Below are 20,028 nucleotides of genomic sequence, written 5' to 3'. Positions count from 1 at the left end.
AAATGCAGACACCACTGAAAATGTATACTTTAATAACGTGGGTTTTGTTTTATTTTTACCTGATGAAGGGGACATGATAGGGTCGAACAAAGATGAAAAGACAAACACCAACAAGTTGAGCTGATGTCAGCTGAATGTAGCGATGAGTCCTGGAAATAGCCTTTTGAAGCTGTTCTCCCCACATCTTTCTATTTGTTGTACTGAAACAAACATAAAATCATTAAATGGAATCAAAAGAAACCACATACAATCAATAAAATGAGCAGATTAACTGTGCCTAAGGTTTACACACAATCTATTAGGCTTTGCACACACTGATTCCAGAACTGGAAGCAATATAGAATGCCTGGTAGAGACTGTTTGTGATCTAACCCAGAGCCAGCAGAGTCAGCAAGCCAAGACAGAGGAAGAAATACAGTTACCCCAATTCTGGACATAAGGTGCATTTTGTCAGCTATACTATGAATGATCCATGCTGTAGTAATCATAACCATAAAACCAAAAATCTATGTCAAATCTTATAAGATTTTTTGTGCTCTGTAAAGCAATCTTCTCCTGTCTCTTCTCAGAGGAGTTAGCTATTGACTGTTCTTAAATGAAGTCTTGTGAGTGGGTGCGTATAGCGTCAGTTTCACAGACTGAGCCTTTTCTTATCTACAGTCAACTGATACATGTGGGTACGCCATCACCTCAGCAGTCACACTGAATACTGCTGAAACTTGTAACCCAAAAAAGACAAAATGTCACTGCACATGTTTTTCCAACACCATACAGGGATTTAAGGACAAGTGTTAAAGCAATGTCAACCATCAGAGTCCTTCTCTGCCAACACAAAGACTTAGAAAATATAGTGTGCTATACTCTACAGAAGCCCATGGAGAAACAACACTTTCAGCAGTGCCCATTCCATTTGTTAACAGCAAACAAGTTTCCAGCTATAATTACATGCAAAAGACTTAGGAATATTCTACATATTTGACATGAGGCACAACTCTGGAGGCTTTATTTTAACTCGTTCTTTAACTAAAAACAAGCAAAACAAAACAAAACAAGAAAACACTTACCTGGCATTTACAATGTTCCCAGCACTTAACTCCACCATCTCTTCAAATCCCACTGCAAATATGTCAGGAGGGCAGTTTTCATCATCTGTTGAGAGGGGGAAAAAGTCATACAAGAATTACTACCTTATTGTTTCTTCTAATGACTTGCCTTTTCATTTGTGTCAGAGATCATTCCTGTAGTTCTACCTTGCATATTCCCTGCCAATCTTACACATATTCATTACTCCTTTAATCTAATCTCACAAAACAACCCCTGCAGTTCCTCTCAGCTCTTTTCCTGCCTTTCTCCTTCCATGTTCTTCAACTCTCTTGCAGAAAGCAGTTCAGAACAAAGCACTATACCGTAGCAGAGCTAAGATGAAAAACTGTTCTCCTTCCTCACCCCAAACATACTAAGGACACAATTGTATGAGGCCAAAACATCACCTCATTACCTGCTATTTTTTCACTCACTTTTTGCTCAACATGCCTATCCTTTTCCATTTTTTTGACACCAAGTCCATCTGAACTTACTGTCTATACACAGCCCCTATATACTGTTCCTTCCCTCTCAGTGTATTTAGCAAATTTATCTGCTGCTTTATGGAAGACTTCAAAACTTCTTATCTTCATGGATTAGGTCACTCTAGAGCACAGTGACTCTGCCTTCCCTAATCCAAGTCTTTCTCTTGTAAAATATCAAGGATCAAATGCTCTCCTGTAACAGCATGAAGTAAATCTGTTGACCCATCAGGTCTGCCCATTGTTTAAAGGGTTGAGGTTTTTTTGTATGTTTTCTGTTCTGTTTATTTGTTTAAACTGTCACAGGCCCAAAATATCAGAAACTTAATTGAGCATGAAGACCTAAATAGTAGAAAACCTTAGGAACCTTAGTGAGACCTGTCTCAGAAAATAAGAACATAAAGGGAAGTAAAATATACTGTTACTCCCCGTAGACATAAGCATTAAACTAGAACAATAAACCTACCTTTCTTTTTTTGTCTTAACATGACAGACACTGTCGCATTAACTACACATTTCCCATTCATAATTTTGAGCACTTAACCATCTATGCAGGCACTGTACTGACATATCTATGAACAGAGACATTTGCATGGTCATACCCTAGCTCTGCACATTCACATAACTCAGCTCCATTTCAGAAGCTACTTAAACATTCCACATTCTGATTGCCAATGCCAATTAGTCCTGCTCCTCTAGTTCATTCAGGGGAAGACCCGGCAGAGATATCAAGTAACAGGCTCTCATCAAATTTTAGTATCATGGGCACAGTCATGCACTAACACATCTGAACTGCTTCTGAAACAGGCTGGACCAAGCACTCACCCGAACTGTTCAAAATATAGTTGTCTGCACCCAATCCATACACTCAAGAGCAAAGAGTTCTGTCTCTGAAACTGGGACAAGTTCAAACGAGACAACTTATGTAAGGATCCAAGGATTTGAGGAATGAATTCCTGGGCTTGAAGGGCAGGAACATAAATATCCCTGCGATGCCAGCAGAAGGTTATATGTTCCATTGTAACAACAAAGTAACAGGTTTTGCCATATCTTTGGAAACACTCATTTTTTAGATGACAGAACATTCACTTTTCATTTTTCTTAATAAAATTTGGAAATAAATTACAGTAACTGACTTTGTTCAGTACATACGAAATTCAGCAGCTAACTTAAGCAAGCCAGGAACAAAAGAACTTTCTATACTGCTAAGGAAAGACAAGACAAAGACCAAGGAGATACTCTGAGAGCACCTAAGCACGTAGCTTCCACTCAAAACAAAGAACCAAGGATGGAGAAACTGAGGACTAAAACAAAATATGGGATGCCGAATAGGCTGTACAGGTTGAAATGGGGCTGAGTACATCTTTTAGGGTTGGCAGAAAATTCCCTTCAGGACGATGTATTGCCTCTGAAAGGAACAGCTGGTCAAATCTGGTGTTCTGACTCACAAATCCTAGAAATACAATACCTATTGCAATATCAAAATGTATGTTTTGACCTTTTCTTAGTTTTGATCAAGTCTTACCCTGAAATTCAGAAACTCCAGAGAGCTTTGGAGAATCCAGAAGCCAGTCTGTCAGCTCGCTGGTACCAAGTATATTGCTTCGAAACTGCTTCCCTCCATTCACATTCCAGGTCCCCATGGCAACACGAACACGCTTGAAGCTTGTGAATTCAAACTGACGCTCTGACATGGCCTTCAGAATACTTGGAGTTACTGATGGAAGAGAAGAGAGAGAAAAAGGGCACGTAAAACAAAAATGTGCCATAAAAGCAAAGAAAAGATCCAGACAGCAGTGACACATAAGTCACTAAGAAATAATGACAGTACCCTAGCAGCAAAGATGTAAAAGCTAAAGAATAACTCCAGTAGCAATGGCACTAACTGTAAGGTAATTGTGGCTGACGCTATCAACTTCTCTTCGAGAACCCAAGCTACCTTACAAAAGCAGCTGTGCCTGTGAAAAGTCAGTCACTCACTTCCAGCATGTTTTCTAGCACTTGTTCAAGTAACAACCGAACAAATTCTTTCCTCTTCCCTTAATCCTTTCAGTTTTGCCTGAAGACACTGAGTACGTCACGAAGTATGACTTAAATCCAAGCCCTAACAAATTTAGATGAGGGAAAGGTAGAAAGTAGCACCGAGTCCCACATCGCATCTTCAGAACTAGCACTGTCACAGCTCTCTAGCCTAGTCAAACAGAGGAAACTGCTGCCTTCATTATTTTTGGTGAGCATAGGCAACTAAGAGTGCATTTTTTCATGAGAGCAGTTGAGATAACCTTAATCTTCAACTACTCAATATGCACCAGCAGTCAGGCATAGAGAAGGTATCTACACTGTCCTTGTAGCCCACAAGGGGGACAGCCTCAGGACTGAAGCAGAGCTGAATGGCTCATGTCCTTCTTTTTAAAATCCAGCAGTTCTCTGGAGCAAACTGCCAACCTAATACTGCTTGTGGGAGCAGGTTATTCTGTATTTTGCCTTTAAGATCCAAATGGCTACAAGCACACACAAACTGCAGACAAAATACGGAGAAAAAAAAGTTGAGCTCGAGAGACTTCCCCAGGATAAAGTGATCAAACCAGAAATACAGCCCTAAAATCTTCCCCTTCAGCCCATCTCCTCTCAACTATCAGAGGAGACCATTAAACAGCAGATAAACACATTGGAAGTCCAAAACAAATGTGAGAAATAAGCAAATGCACAGAGATCTTCTACACTAATTTGGAAAAAGTGTTACAACAACACATGTGCAAGAGAAGTTTATTTATAAATAATGATGCAATTGCTTACATCCAACAGTCAAAAGCAGACAGAAAAGAAAAGGAAGGGTTTATGCTGGCCTTACCCAGCAGTGCAGTGTGATCCATGAGCATCTTGCCCTTGTCTGCATATTCCTCACTGAAGAAGTCACCCATGAGAAGCAACTTGATGGCTTCCTGCTTTACTGCATCAAAAAAATTTGACTGAATGGTACGAGAGACAGAGCGGGCTCCATCCTTGAGCTTCCCAACCTACATCAGACCAAGATTATCAGCACGGGAGGCAATGAGGAGTAAATCAAACAATTTTCTTTCCAGTCACTTCCAAGTAAATAGCTTTGTCACTTTTCTTTACCTTGTGCTTTCCTTCAAGGGCACGGCTGCCAGTAAACACTTTGCTCAGATTGTGACCATTGAGAGTCCACATTGCTTTGTAGGATTCCACAAAGCGCTCAACTATAGATTTAGAATTCAACCCAAGGATCTCTAATTGTGCAAGCAGGATCTGAGTATGGAACAGAAAGGAAAATAAAAAAAGAAATACAATCACTCTTCTTCAATGTATTTTGCTCTTTCCTTTCACATTAAATACTCCAGCCAACATTCTGTAACACAAAGCTAGCAAGGAAGACTTGTACCAGTGAGGCTTATGCCTCTTTCCTCTTCTTTCCTGCACAACAGACAACGTCGTGCAGTATGCACATCTGCAAAAGGTCCTCTGATAAACTTACCTCCAGTGCAATGAAGGACTGTACGCTGTTGGTACGATCCAGGCAGTCCAAACAATTCATTCGAAAAGTACCTGTCTGCAGGCTTTGGTAATCAAACACAAGAGGAGGGAGGAAGAAAGGTGTATTTTAAAAATAACATCTAATCATGGGTTGATTGAACAAGAGCATCAAATGTTCACCTTGAATATACCCACCCACATTTTGACAGCGCAAGCACGCTGTGCACAGTGTATTCCATTACATATCTAATTACCCGACTGTGTCTGCAACACAGTGCATGCAAATCCATGCATTGGTAGTTTTCCAAATTCTAAACCATGGAGAGGTAGTTAAACCAAATGATCCATTTAGTGCTAAAACTACATGTTGGTTCAAATCTCTATTTAACGATGGTCATATGTGCCCATGGTCCAAACACAGTGACGAACCCGGGAAGGCCAGGAAGGGCAGTGCCTGGATATGCTGGGACATGGGGGCAGGGACACTCACCGTGGACTTACATTCTTGCCCTTTGCAAAGACACCAAAATCTTCCCAGTGCAACTTCAGTTGAGGTCTCAGTAAATTCTCCAGTTTTTCAGCTTTCCCACCTTTTGCAAATTGGTGGAAGTCAAAGTTTATCATGGGAGTGTCTGCTGCGTGGGAAGAGGCCCATAGCAGTTTCTGTTTAGAAATTAAAAAAAAAACCAAATCCTGCTCAAGTCACAGCTTAAGGATTGATACCATCATGCTTTTCATTGTTTGTAAACCACAGCTTTAATTTGAGAAGTTCACATGGAAGTTTGAAATCCCAGATGTGAAAGCAGCAATTCTGTTTTCTTTCCAAAACTGAACCAGACTGCTATGCCCTAATTTTCCTGCAGCAAATCTCAAACTGTGGCTGCAATGCATATCTCAGCACTGCTCCAAGATGCACCCTGGCTAGTGGCAGCCCTGCAACAGTGACCTTCTACCTTGGCACAACAACAAAGTAATGGTTTGGGCAAACTCAGGGTTAGGACCCTGACGTTAAGTATTCACAGAGCTGCTTATGGTACACAAACATAAGTGTATTTTGCAACTCCTCTTTAAGTGCCAAGAGAAAATGTGGCCCTAATTTTAGGTGGAGTGTGACTGGGGAGGAAGTAAGAGACAAATAATGTCCCAGGAAAGATAGTACAGAATTTTGTGGCAAACCACAGAATTGAAAGAGGGGATACAAATAGCCTCATTATTTCATCTCCCATTTCCATGACCTCATACACATTTCCGTAATCACCTCACGACAATAATACTTCCTGCTCTTCAAGACAAAGCTAGAGATAATTGTTTTATTAACTCCAATTACATAAACCTTTGTCTAATCCCCTTGCTTTTGCACGTAGCCATCTCAAGTATGATGCTTTATTCCACTTACATTGTGATATAAACTGAACACAAAAAATACCCTGATATTACATTAGAAGCTTACATGCAGCAGTCACATCAGTATAACTGTATCAAGTCAGTAATTACATCTTCCCTCCAGAAACAAATTTAAGGTGCTGCATGGTCTTTGGAGGGGAAGCTGCAATATATTTTATTATATTGTTACAAAAGTCAGAACACTTGGCATTTCTACCAGAGCCACTGGTGCTGGTGACACACCTGAAGCTGGCATTTACTCACTGCTTCAGCATAAATCTTTGTCTACACTACAGCACTGCCTTTACCATAATCATAATCAGACTTAAATTTACAAGAAAAGTCAGGTTTGTATCTTTATATTTCACATCTTATGACTACATTCCAATGGATTTACAAAATAAACTATAACAAATATCGTAAAGAGAGCAAAACCAAGGGGCTATAGAGGCTTAGCTGTGTCAAGCAGAAATTCAGCAAAAGGCTGAAATCAGAAGCTAGGACCTGACTTCTCTTCTGTACCTTCCTCACTGTCTCACTAACTTCAGTTACAATTGCTGTAATCGTATTCCACAGAGGAAGACCTTCATTTTGTCATTTTCCACTGGAGAAGTTGATCCCTCACAGCACTTTTGGAAAAAGAAGAAATGATAACACAGAAAAACTGCCATTAAAGCGCTCCTTGTCTCAAGATCATTCTTCCAGTAGAGAGATGCTTACCTTCAGAGTAAATATTTGAACTCAGAACTATTGTATCATTCCTTAGTAATGATAAATACATGTAACACTACAGGTGTGTAATTAAAACATCCCTCATACAATTATCTGTAATACATAGTCCCAAGTGTCTATGTCTGATTTCTGAAACAAGGAGCACTTTGGAGGCAGGCTCCTATCAGTCTCCAGGCTAATGCAAGCAGCTATCCACTGCACTTACTGACAATCTCTAGGTTCAAGTACACGTTTGTTTTAAAAATCTAGCCTTAACTTCCAGTGCCAGACATCCTGAAAAGGCAACCCAGATGCTTTCAAGTATCAGCTGTATCTAGGAACATATTTAAGGAGAAGGAAAACACCTCTCCATAAGCCAGACCATTACCTAGTGCTCTGGCAGTTAATTCCCACCACAATTAGTGGTAAATGCCTATTTCTCATTACAATCATAGCAATCAAAGCTTCCTCTTAGTAAGCTAGAATAAGGGACTGGCCCAAAAGCAGTTCTGACAATCTGATGAGGCACTTGGCAGAATATAGTAACTGTGCTGTCAACTACATACTATGGACAAAGCTGATCACCATTCATTTTTGCAAATACAAACTACTCTTAGGACAATTAGGGCATTGTCATTTTTAATTTCTGGTTAAAAAGAGTAGAAGTGTGAGGAAACAAGCAAGAAGACAGTCCTGAAAATCAAGTCACAGGGACTATGAAGCACAATTCTCCCTCAAATATCTAGTAGGAAAAAAAAAAAAAAAAAGACATGTTTTATTTAGATCTAGTATTCACCGGGTACATGTCCAGAAAGGAAACAAAACATGGAGGGAGGGTTGGGAAGTCAGTAGTTTAATAGAAAGAAAAAAAGAAAAAGAAAAGCATTGCTTTTACCTTGAAAGCTCTGTTAAGCACCTCCTCTCCTCCTCTGCTTCCCAACAAGTTAACAATCACTTGTTTTCCATATTGCTCCTTCAGAAGCACCATGTGCCTACAGCAAAAGTAACCATAACAAAAAAAAAAAAAAAAGTAATACTGCTCAGCACCCCTTTTTTCAAAACAGAGAAGTAGTAGAAAGCACTGTTTGTTCCACCCTAGCATATTTCAGCCACAGCCTTCCTCAGCTTCCTTGTAATCAAATATTGATCGTGAAAGCATGAATTAAAGAACACATTATTTTGTACTGAACATAAGGCGGCATTTTAGGAAGCAGGTCCCAGATCTTCTGTTAACTTTGATATTGTCCAATGTGTGATCCCATCTCTTGGCTCTCAGCCTAGAAGCTGCACAGAAAGACCAGGGAGGAAAATATACTACATTTCAATGGGAATTAGCTAGCATTGCTGATCCAACATTCAGTGGCAGCAGTGGGACCTAGGACTCAAACACCAAGACCAGAGAGGAACACACACATCATAGGTGACAAGTTCAAACATCTCTGAGGTACTGTGGCCTTGAGATAATTACAGCTTACTTAAAATTAACCAGAAAGGTTAGTAAATATAAGTACTGCTACACTGGATAAGACCAAAGCTCCTTAGAGCAAAATAGCCTGGTCCAGATTCTGCACAAGAGACACAGATAGGACAAGCATAAAGTGGTATTTCATCTGACACATATCATCAGCCCCTCAAAGCCTGACATTTAGGGACTCTAAGGTCAAGAGCCTTTAGCCAGATACAGAGACACCCATTCTCCCCTTCATACATTCTTTGGCATACACATGATAAAAAAGCTGTGCTAGCTTATTAAGAAACAATTATTACTTCAGCCATCTTACATCATGTACTACTGCTACCATAATGATACTTATGAGGAAGCTGGATAGGAATAGACAGGAAAAATAACCACCCAAATGAAAAGCTGTTGCTTGCTGCAGAGCAACATGCAATGACAAAGAGACAGAAAATCAAAGCGTCAAACATACATCTTATTGCATACATTTTTTAGATCTATAACCAGAGTTAAGCCACACAGAAAACCACAAAATGGAGAAATGAAAAACTTAGCAACAAATTTTTCAAGGAACATGGCTAGATATACTTTCTGACATTACTTGTGCTTCCAATTCTGCAGCCAGTTCTCTGTAAACCAACTCCTTCCATGTATTTACATCCGTCAGATTCCAGCACCAGGCTCCCACTTCTCCAGTAACATTATTTCCAAAGAACAAAACTGCTGAAACATAGGTCACTTGTTGTGAAAACTCCCCAAGAATTTGTCAGGGAAAGGGGACAGAAAAAGATCCTCTAACAAGATATTCATTTGCTTCTCACAGAGCCTTCTCAGAGCCTTAACCTATTCCACTGGAAAATCTAACAGGCTAAACTCACTCTAACCCACTCAAACTGCAGCAGACATTCAAAGAAATCTTGCTGACAGATGGATTTTTTGTGGTTTCCAGATGCCATGTTAAGTCTTAACGGCTTAGAAAAGTTTACCAGCCAGTCTTTGGGTAACACAGAAAACCATCATACAACACAAGCTGTGACAGAGTAAGATGTTGTTATTTCAGTATATCAGTACTACAACTGAGAAACGCCAATTCAGAAAGGTTAGGAAGTGACATCAACTTTTTAATTGCCTGAGTTACAGTCATAAAGAAGTTTTGAGTACTATGAATTCAGATTTGTTGAAATGTTATAGTGGGTTGCACGGGCCTTTCTTTGGCAAACCACTCAGCATTTCACAGCTTCTCCAGATTCAAGCCAGGAGATCAAATCATTTCAATTACTAATGAAAACAGAGAGGGAAACACATGAAAATAAGTGAATAAATACAGTAAGCATGCATAATAATCCTGCAACACCCGGGGGACTGGTTACATCAAAGGAGGGGCAGTTCACATTCCTAAGGATACACTAGGAAGGCATAAAGTCGTGGAATCTCAGTTAAATACCAGGCTGCTGTGTTATTGCCAAAGCTGAATGAAAACTTACCTGTCAAAAGCAGGAGCATTAGCTTCTAGACCTCTGTTAAGCCTTAGATGATGAGAACCCACCTAAAATAAAATATTGGAGAGAAAAGAGAAAAAATTTCTCTAAATCACTAGATGTCTCCCTCTTTCCTTATGAGAAAAGCATCTCTTTAACAGCACCAGACACCCCTAACAGTCTTCACACCCACACACATAATATCCTTAATACAAAAGCCAGAGCTTTTATCAGACAACATTCACAATTATAAGTGAAAAGAAGATTATTATTAAGCAAAGAGATATCTTCTACACATCTTTTTATAACCAGATAAATCATTTCCCTTGCCAACTTCCTCTAGCAGATATCCCACATGCATCACATGAATATGCTGAGTGCCCAGCACTTTTCCTGCCTTTCATCCATCAGAAATGCCAGCTCCATGGACTGGGGAAGGATTTTTTACAAGGTCGTGTAGTGACAGTACAAGGGGAAATAGCTTTAAAGTGGGAAAGGGCAGATTTAGGCTAGATATCTTCCTGATATCTAGTCTTTACTGTGAGGCTGGTGAGACTTTGGAACAGGTTGCCTGGAGAGGCTATGGATGCCCCCACCCTGGAAGCATTCAAGGCCAGGCTGGATGGGGCTTTGAGCAACCTGGCTAGTGGAAGGTGTCCCTGCCTATAGCAGGGGATTGGAACTAGATGATTCTAAAGGTCCCTTCCAACCAAACCATTCTACGATTCTATGAAATATGATGGATCAAATCCTGTGGCATAAATATACACTGCTAATTATTTATAAGATTATATACTGTTGCCTGTACATCAACATCTTTTATTATTTACTAAGGTTGATTTATACAAGCTTTTCTAACACCACTGCCAGCACACTCATGTCCAAGGAACATGAGTAACAAGTATTCACCAACATAAATGAAAACCACATAATCTAATCCAGACTAAGCAAAAATACAGGTTGTGTTTGAAATTCTGTTCAACTAAAGATGCTGCTCACTGGTAAAAAGCTCTATGGGTCCAATACATACAGAATAATAGTGCTGGATACATCTGCACTATAGGAAGGAAGTGTGCACAGAGACAAATTTGCTTTATAAAAGTGGCAAGTATTGTGCTCGATGATGCTAACAGAGGGAATGCAAATCTTTTGGTCATCTCTGTTTTGTACTAGATCCACTAGCTCTGAATGGTACTTAGGCACTAGATCTAAAGATAAAGAAGTATTAAATGATCTTTACAAAATCTTAAAAAAAAAACCAAGTTATGTGACATCTCTCCACTAGCATACATGAATGTATGTGCACAGTCAGACTAGTTGCTTATTCCACTGCTCAGAGAGAAATGGTAGGATGATTCTCAATTTAGCTTCTAACAGTACATAAACTTTAACACATACATAGTAACCTGCTATGCTTGAAGCATTAATCTCCTCATGAAATCCTACATCTTTGCCTTGGAGAAGGTCAAGTCAGATAATTGCTACTGTTTAACCTAGCAAAGAGGCTAAATATTATACCTTGAAAGTAAAGTGTTCCTATAGAGCTGCCAGTATCCCTAAAGACTCCAATTTTAAGCAGGAGGTCAGCATCAACAGAGTGCTCCTGAGAACCACACCATTCAGTACAAAAGATTATTACAAAACAAAAAGTAATATAAAGATACTGCCATAAACCTTCAGTTTAGGATATTGGGACATAGCCCCTTACAAAAACTTTCCTGCAGAGGCACACAAACACATGAAAATGTTGAACTTAAGTAACTATAGCTGTTTGGCTGTTGTGTTTTATTGTTTGTTTTTGTTTTTCTCCTTTTTATCTAAATATGAATAATTTCCTACAAAGTAAACCTAAAAAGTAAGAGCTCAGCATTTTCATAGAATGATCTCTGTATTGCATTTAAAAAAAAGCAAAACAAAAAAAAAAGTTATGAAACTTATAATTTAGAGGTAGCAAGAGAAGTAAGTAAGGTAGGCTTTTTGATTTATTGGTTTACCTGAAGCCCCGGTTGCTCCCAAAAAAGAGGAACAGAACCTCTGATCTGCACAAAGGAAGAGACATCATCATCCAAGTAAATTGTCTGCAAAAATGAAACAAATGGAAGGAGTTCTCCAATTAGAGCTATCCATCTGTGACTCCTTCATCAAATGAGTTTGAGACACTGAACACAAAGGGTGAAAAAAGTAAACAGCGTATCTCACCCGTATCCCCTTACTGCTCAGCCACTTTTCCATGGTCTCACAGGCAGTGGAACAAAGCACAGCGTATTTGCTTTCATGCACTCACAGCAGATTCAGTTCATCACTCACCAGAAATAAGAGACACTTTTAAACAGTACCACTGGCAAGGCAGAAAGAATCTTTCATCCACAACGAAGATGGATTTGATCTACTGGTGCAGAAACTCAGGAAGACATGCTCCCCCTCTGTCTCTCTCACAAAATTTAACTGCAAAATGTCATTGCTCCTTGTGACCGATGATGGGTAATGTCAGGTGTGGGCCAGGTTTATCCCTTGCTTTATTTACTATTTCTTATTTCACTGCGTGTCATGCCTTGACAGGGTTCAAATAAATCTCAGTGAAACCAACAGCTCTGCCACTCCCATCCCAAGACACAGTGAACTGTGCACGATCCATTTCTCTTCGAACAGGTTTACAGTGAGAGGCTCCAAACTCCCCATTTCATTCCCAGACCAGACCCCAAACTCCTGCTGTGGATTTGTTACAATCACTGTTACCAAACTGATTACTAATCAAATTCACATGAAATACAAAGAGCATTCTCCCCATTTAGCCTCCCCCTCCACCAGCCTCCAGGCAAAGCTCACATTATAAATTAACTGAGCACAAAAGGTACTATCTTCAGACAGGGTATGACCACAGAGCAACTGTGCAAAACGCAGCTCTCTCCCCAGCCTATACTTAGCAGTGGAATCTTGGCTGTTTTCCACATGTGACACATGATACACGTCTGTTATCTCATGCATCACAACAAGCCTTTTGCAGCCCTGCAGAGGAATGGTATCCACCCCAGTCACCCAGGTAGCTGCTTCTCTAACTGCATCGTATCATTTAGCACAACTGCTGCCAGCTGGCTGCTAGCCCCCAAAATGAAAAGAGCACGAAAAAGGGTTACTATGCCACTTCAATGTGGTTTGTGCTTTTGGATTTACCACTAGATGTTCTGGTTGGGTGGCTCAGGTGAAGCATCTTCACTTACCTGAACCTTGACCTTGCCACCAATGTACAGTTTTTAGTTCCATGTGTGAAAAGAAGCATACATCAAAGAGGTAGATATTTCCATATTCTGTCACCAGTTTTATCTAAATAACCTTTACAATATTTTTGTAAATTATCCCCATTCTGTTAATATGAAAGGTATAAGTGGCCAAGGATGCAAAGTTCACGTTTGAATGATGGCTTGTTCTGATGTACTGTAACACAGTATGCTTTTAGCCTTAAACCAATAAATTAAGTGCCCTTCCATGTTGCACCTCACCCTAGTACAACTCCTGGAAGAAAGGGCAGGAACTTCGTGTTCATATGTTGCTGATTGAAGCCTCTTTGCAAGATTACCTCAGCTTCAGAAAACACACATTCCCAGTGAAGCTTTCTAAACGTTACGCATACCTGAGTGCTTGAACTAATTACCATGGCAACACTTTAGTATATCTTTCTTTGCAATTCTGTGCTCAGAAGAAATCATAGAAACAAAGAACCAGTTTCAAAGGAGTCCAGCTCCTGGCTCCATGACCATCCTACAGTTGGAGTGCAGGAGGAGTGAGCAGGCCCACTTTCTTCCTCTTCCATTTCCTACAGCAGGCTGTTGAAGATGAGTCAGAGGCTTCTAAACACCGAATCATCTTTTCACACACAGTCAAGGACTCAAGAGGATCCAGTTCTAAAGTAAAGTAAATTTGTGTCACACTGACAGAGTCAGTATCACTCTGACTCACACTATGCAAGGATTCTTGAATCTATGAAATGAAGAGTAAGCTCACTTCAAAATTTGACAAGAACAATCAGTGATGAGTTGAAATAAAATGTTAACATTTGATGATGATGACTACAGAAAAAGCTTCACACGAAATACAATCTGAATTCTCTGCAGTAAGCTGAGTGGCTGTTTTCCTGTCCCAGCATCTCATTTTCCATAACTAACAAAAACCTTGACAGTTCCAAGTATCACTTTGGTTAGCTCTTTTTAATACATCTCAGCTGCAAATTCTCTACACTCACTGATTAGAAATAATAATTCTAACTTTAGTAGCTGCAGTTTAACATCTTCCTAAGCTATAGTTTATATAACAAGTATTCCACCACAATTTATAGACCTTGAGTGTACAACCTGCCTTCTTTATGCCAAATACAGTAGAAAAATACTGACCACAAACATTTCTGCCTTTCTGCACTAACAGAATTTTTATTCTGCTTATATTTCCAATTACCAGTGATTTGACATTGTAAGAATTAACAGATGTTTGCTTACATATTACATTTTCTGTTCACTGTTGCCTCTTTTATTTTCGGCTCTATTAAGCTGTCATTTGGAGAATGGAAACAAACAAACAAACATGTTAAAAAAACTATTTGTAGATCATTCCTGTCATGCAAACACAACGCCCACAGCCTGATGTGATGATCCTCCATCAGGATGAGGACAAATACCAAACTCACCTATGATTATAAGGCATTTTAAATAAATCGGGTTTTTTTACGAACGTTGTCATGTAGCTTTTAGAAATTCAAATGAGGTTTTTGAACTGGGAGTATGGCCTCTTCAGTACACTCACAAGAAAGTCCTCCACATTAGCATGTGCTTCTTTTTTTGTTTTTTTAGTTACACAGCTCAGCATTCTGTTCTCTAGAGCAATTCTGTGGTCTCTTACAATCTTCTCACCTGATTCTCATGACCCAGATAAATCTAAAATTATTTTCTTCAAAGCTGCCAGTGAGCTGGAAAAAGAACTCAATTATTTTTTATTTTTTATTTTTTTGTAATGAATGAGAGGGTTAACTCCCAGTTACTGCCAGTCATTCCCTCCTAAACAGACTGTAACAACTTTATTAGGCATTACAATCAAGCAAACCTTCCCTAAATTTCAGCAGTACTCACTGTCCTTCATTATTCCCCACTATGACCCCTGATCTTGATACTGCCTTCTTCCATGCACAAGTCTCCTCGACCTTAACAATAATAATGGCAAGAACCTTCCTAACAGCAGACTTCCTAAGTGAGCAGCTTTAAAAACAGCTACTTAGGAGACTTACCAGTTCAGGAATGGATGTAATCCTAACATCTATTCACACTATAATAAGACACATTATTAAACTTACTTAAATAAGCATTAGTGAAATTACAATTGTAAATTGTTAAAATTACAATTACAAAGAACTTTGTTGCTTATGTAATTCTAGTGTTTACTAATGGATAGGTATGGAATTCCTTTTCTCCAATTCTTTCAATTCTGGATCATTTTTGGTTCACAGTCTGATGTCTCCTACAAGCACATATCTGTCCTGCATTTTTTGTCATTCTGTTTCTGACCTTGTTGCCTTATGCCCTAGTAGAACGGTTTCTCATCTTCTAAGCACACGAAAGATAAACACTGTAAGATAATAAGGTATTCCTTTATAAAGAGTGGTTTATTTCCAGAATTTTCCTGTCCTCTGTTTAACTGATGGACAAGAAATGCATCCAAGCAGACCACATGTTCCTCTAACTGTGCAACAATTATCAGCCACATTTTGGATAATGCTTTGCTGTCTGGGTTGATACACACTGCTAATGCTAAGATGACTTTGTCTTCAGGCTTCAGAGAAGTAAGCAGTTGTGGAGCCTTAACTCCATAATGAAAGCAAGCTGTTGACTACTTGTCCAAAGGAGAATGTTCATTTCTATTAAATTTTCAAAATACTCAAGGAGGGCTACTTAATTCTCCAAAGGTCTTGCCCATAGAACAATCCCACCTATCTAGCTGAATTGAATTTGATATGTATTTCCAAGTTTCCAATCAGACAACCTACTAGCAACTGGATACTTAACCCATAGAGATCTTTTTTCCTTGTTAATAGATTTTCTGTTCTCTGACATCCAGTGTTAGAAATTGTCATGTTTATTTTCACTTGTGCTTAGATTTTATTTTTTTGTGTTTTCTTTCTCTAGCTCTGAGATCAAGGGTGATAGTGCTGACAGCTCATGAGGACAATACTCTTATGCTTTCTCTTCAGTTGCATAGAGCCAGACCTTGACCCTCCAGTCCATAGACCTCTTCCTGGTACACAGCAAAAGCTGGTGTACAGGTACTGCTTATTGGCTTTGAGCAAGAAACACGCATCTTCTTCATCTAGAATCACAGAATTGTAGGGGTTGGAAGGGACCTCTAGAGATCGTCTAGTCCAACTCCCCCACTAAAGCAGGCTCCCTAGACCAGGGAGCTTATGTTCTAATCCTAGTCTGCTGTTCTTATTTATCACTTAGTGAATAATTTATCCACTAAACTCTATCTCCTGCTCAGCTTCCTTAGAAGGACATAATTATCCAGTCACCACTTCCAATGATAGAATTCATCACATACTCAAGGAACTCAAACACAGTCCATGGTGAAATGGAATCCAGTGTGGCTTTTTCTGGGATTTCCATCTCTGCCACACAGTTCACAAGAAGCACAGATAACAGATGGTCTAAACCTACCTCTCCAAGAGTCCCTTTAACTCAGACCATAAGATGCAATGATACACTTGCCAAAATAATCACAGAATCACTGATTCAAATCCTCTTTGCCCTGCCTGTGGCCACTGCAAGACTGAATCCAGAAAATAAATTAACCACATGGTTGCATCCATTCCTCTCCTGAAGAGCTATCCAACATGGTCCAGGAGGTATTGTGAAATAGGGATCATTTTTCTTAATCACTGTCCAATATTTTTTTCTTCAACTGAAATAAAAGGAACATTAGTCCAAATCCATGGCATTTCCTAATGCCTTATCAAGGTTTCCATTTTAGATGCTTCACTGAACAGTTCCATGAAAGAGAAAACAATTGAAACCATTTGTTTATCTTTGGTAAATCAGAGGTGTTCCCCTAAGTTATCCACTAAGATAGTGTAAGAGAGTGTACCCTCAATCTTTGGAGGATATCTGGGGGATACCTGAGGAGCTGAAATTTCAGCAGTGATGAGCACACAAACTAAATGAGGAAAGCACACTTACTTCTTAACATTATCAGCAGAGAAGAATTAAAAGAATGCTATACAGTCTCAGCTTCAGCAGATTGCTAGGTGAGGTAGGAAGGGTGATGAGGAAGGAGAAATCATGACAAAGCAAACTTTGTTCTCAGTAGATACCTGTCAAACAGCTATGAATAAAGTAAAAAGGTATCATTTAAATTATCACTGGGAAATTGATTTTAAAACTTGAATTTAATTGCAATGCTACAATTAGAAAGAGCATGCCAATACATTACAAAAGAAAAAAAAACAAAAACCCTAGCAGCAAACTTGGAAGCACACAGAGAGATTTCAAAAAAGCCCATGTTTTTCTTCCCTTCTTGGTTTATTTTTGCTTGCCAATCCTACTATTTTTTATTTTTTTTTTTGTGAAGATGCAAGCCAAATTATCAAAAATCCAGAAGACCTACCAGTAGAGGTTTTTTGTTGGCTGCTGCTTTTTTTGTTGTTTTATTTTTCTTTCTGTGTGTGTTTGAAGAGAAAAAGTAAATGAGATATTTAACTTTTCCCCCCTTCTTCTCAAACACCGTGAGTCACAGCAGTTATGTCAGCCCACAAAAATGACTCATTGCAGAGCTATAATGCCACAGACTTGCACAGTGGGAGACACAAGCATACCATCCATGCATGAAAGAGCTTCCTGGAGATAAGACTAAACGTTTCTCCCTCTTCTAAAAACAGAAAAATGTTAGAAGGGGGGAAAAGTTCTGGTTTTTGAAAATCCTAGGGTACTACTTACCCATGAAAGCACAGAGCAAGCATGCCATTATACTGTAAAGGCTGCAGCACATGGAAACAAAATGTTGTTCAGCCAAGATATTACCTCACAGGAGATTAGTCAGTAGTCTACTATGAAAGTAGGAGAGAGTTTTTTCTTGGACTCTTCCTTCCTAACAGTAAGCGGATGCCAGCTTGAACTGGATCTCAGGCATCCCAGTGGTTAGTCCAGTGTAGCTTTTTTAGGACACTCATTTTGGTAGAACTAGTGTTTATCACCATTAGCAACAGCAAACTTCTTTTCTTCTTTAAAAACAGAAACACAATCCTTTAGAATTGCAAGTCCCTATTATAATTTTCAACCTTCTTGAGCCTTTCACCCTGCAACCGTGTTACTCTTGCTCTTTTGCTTAACCAATTGCAAAACTACCAAAAGCTTTCATTCCTCCCACCTCACAACAACCGCTGGCTAACTGCAACAATGCACAGTTCAACAACAAAGCAGTTCCTGTGAAGAACTTGCCCTAGTCCCAGCCAAGGGAAGGGTTAGTAACCAACTGCTGTTTTGCAATTCACCAAGAGCCAATCCCAACCTTTCTGCTGAGATGCAAAGCCAATCTTATTTTATGCTGCAAATTAATAGCAGGAAATTTACTCCAAAAATATAATTAAAAAGAAGAGTAATTTTTTGACCCAACCAGGGAACAGAAAACAGAAGTATTCCCTATAATCAGACAACTGTTAACTATAGTGCCATGAATGTGAGACTAGTTTGAAAGAAAGCTGACAACCTTCTCTAACATTTCCTTTGCATTTCAGCAAGAGAACATTCTTCAAATCCACAGTAACATACATTCCATGAATGCTCATGAGAAGGCACTCAACTAAAAGAGTAGACCCAAGTTATTACTTAAAAAGGCATATGTTCCTTTTTCCAAGTCCTAGAGGAAACTTACACTTTTTGGTGAGCAGATCTATGTGCACTACCCAATGCACTGACAAGCTCTCTAGAAAGTTGTACATCCTGCAGGATCTGACTTGTAGTCTCTAAATCAGACGTGCAGACGAGAATTATTAGCAGAGAATTTACAGGCTGACTTCAGAGGTCCAAACACCACAGCAGAAGGCCAAGTTGAACTGGGTCCTGGGCAGTCTGATCTAGTGGATGGCAACCCTGCTCACAGTAGAAGGTTGGAACTAGATGATCTTTAAGGTTCCTTCCAACCCAAGCCATTCTGTGATTCTACAATCCAACAAGCAGACTTAGAATCACAGAATAGTTTGGGCTTGAAGGGACCTTAAATTTCCAACCCCTTTCTTGTAGGGGCTTTTTTGTAGGACCTCTTTAGGTAGTGGAAGGCTGCTACAAGGTCTCCCTGGAGCCTTCTCTTCTCCAGGCTGTACAATCCTCGATCTCTCAGCTTGTCTACATACCATAGCCCTCTAGGCCAGGCTACTGATAAATGCAGTGTAAAGATACAGATAAATCCAGCTACTGATAAATGGGTATAGAAGAGATACAAGCAAAGAGCCATCCATATCCCAAATAAGAACTTTGACCACTGAGCAGAAAGTTACGTGTGTAATACTGTGCATGCTGTGAGAATTTTAGGGGAGTTAAACATCATAGGAAGACTAGGCAACACCAGCCTAGGACTCCTCCAAGCCTATTTAGCTAAGCAATTCAGAACTGTCACATCTAAGGTAGATCTACATGTTCCTCAGGCAGAACCTGGGGAAGATCTTAAAGCTGTAACATCAAGGCAACATCTTAAAGGACTGCTGGATTTTGGGTGAACAGGTGTCAGAATGTACGCATACATCATGCAGTGGGGTAACAGAAATGACAGATTTGAGTAAGCTGTAACGCTCACACAACATCAATGTCAAAAGGAAATACGGTGCTCAAGTATGGACAGTTGTGAAGTGGAACAATAACCTGAGCCATCCAGCACAGTCTTACAGTGATACAGCTATAAATCCCCTAGAAAAAGT

The 20,028-nt window shown here is 39.5% G+C and overlaps 1 protein-coding gene across 1 annotated transcript in view; it reads right to left on the bottom strand.

Annotated features, from left to right (window-relative positions):
* SYNJ2 (synaptojanin 2) overlaps nucleotides 1–20,028 on the bottom strand; it is a 57,829-nt gene that overhangs the window by 19,084 nt on the left and 18,717 nt on the right. The window contains exons 5-14 of the mRNA XM_065732824.1: nucleotides 12,083–12,166; nucleotides 10,095–10,156; nucleotides 8,050–8,146; nucleotides 5,551–5,723; nucleotides 5,062–5,143; nucleotides 4,686–4,835; nucleotides 4,417–4,582; nucleotides 3,091–3,282; nucleotides 1,065–1,149; nucleotides 60–200 (exon numbers count right to left, since the gene is read on the bottom strand). Of these exons, the coding sequence (XP_065588896.1) occupies nucleotides 60–200; nucleotides 1,065–1,149; nucleotides 3,091–3,282; nucleotides 4,417–4,582; nucleotides 4,686–4,835; nucleotides 5,062–5,143; nucleotides 5,551–5,723; nucleotides 8,050–8,146; nucleotides 10,095–10,156; nucleotides 12,083–12,166 (1,232 nt within the window). The remainder of the gene's footprint in view (nucleotides 1–59; nucleotides 201–1,064; nucleotides 1,150–3,090; nucleotides 3,283–4,416; nucleotides 4,583–4,685; nucleotides 4,836–5,061; nucleotides 5,144–5,550; nucleotides 5,724–8,049; nucleotides 8,147–10,094; nucleotides 10,157–12,082; nucleotides 12,167–20,028) is intronic.

The sequence above is a fragment of the Cyrtonyx montezumae genome, unplaced genomic scaffold (assembly GCF_038088225.1).
Source record: "Cyrtonyx montezumae isolate F1298 unplaced genomic scaffold, pur_monq_1.0 scaffold_0, whole genome shotgun sequence".
NCBI classification, from domain to species: Eukaryota; Metazoa; Chordata; class Aves; order Galliformes; family Odontophoridae; genus Cyrtonyx; species Cyrtonyx montezumae.
This window is presented reverse-complemented; position numbering and strand designations above follow the sequence as displayed.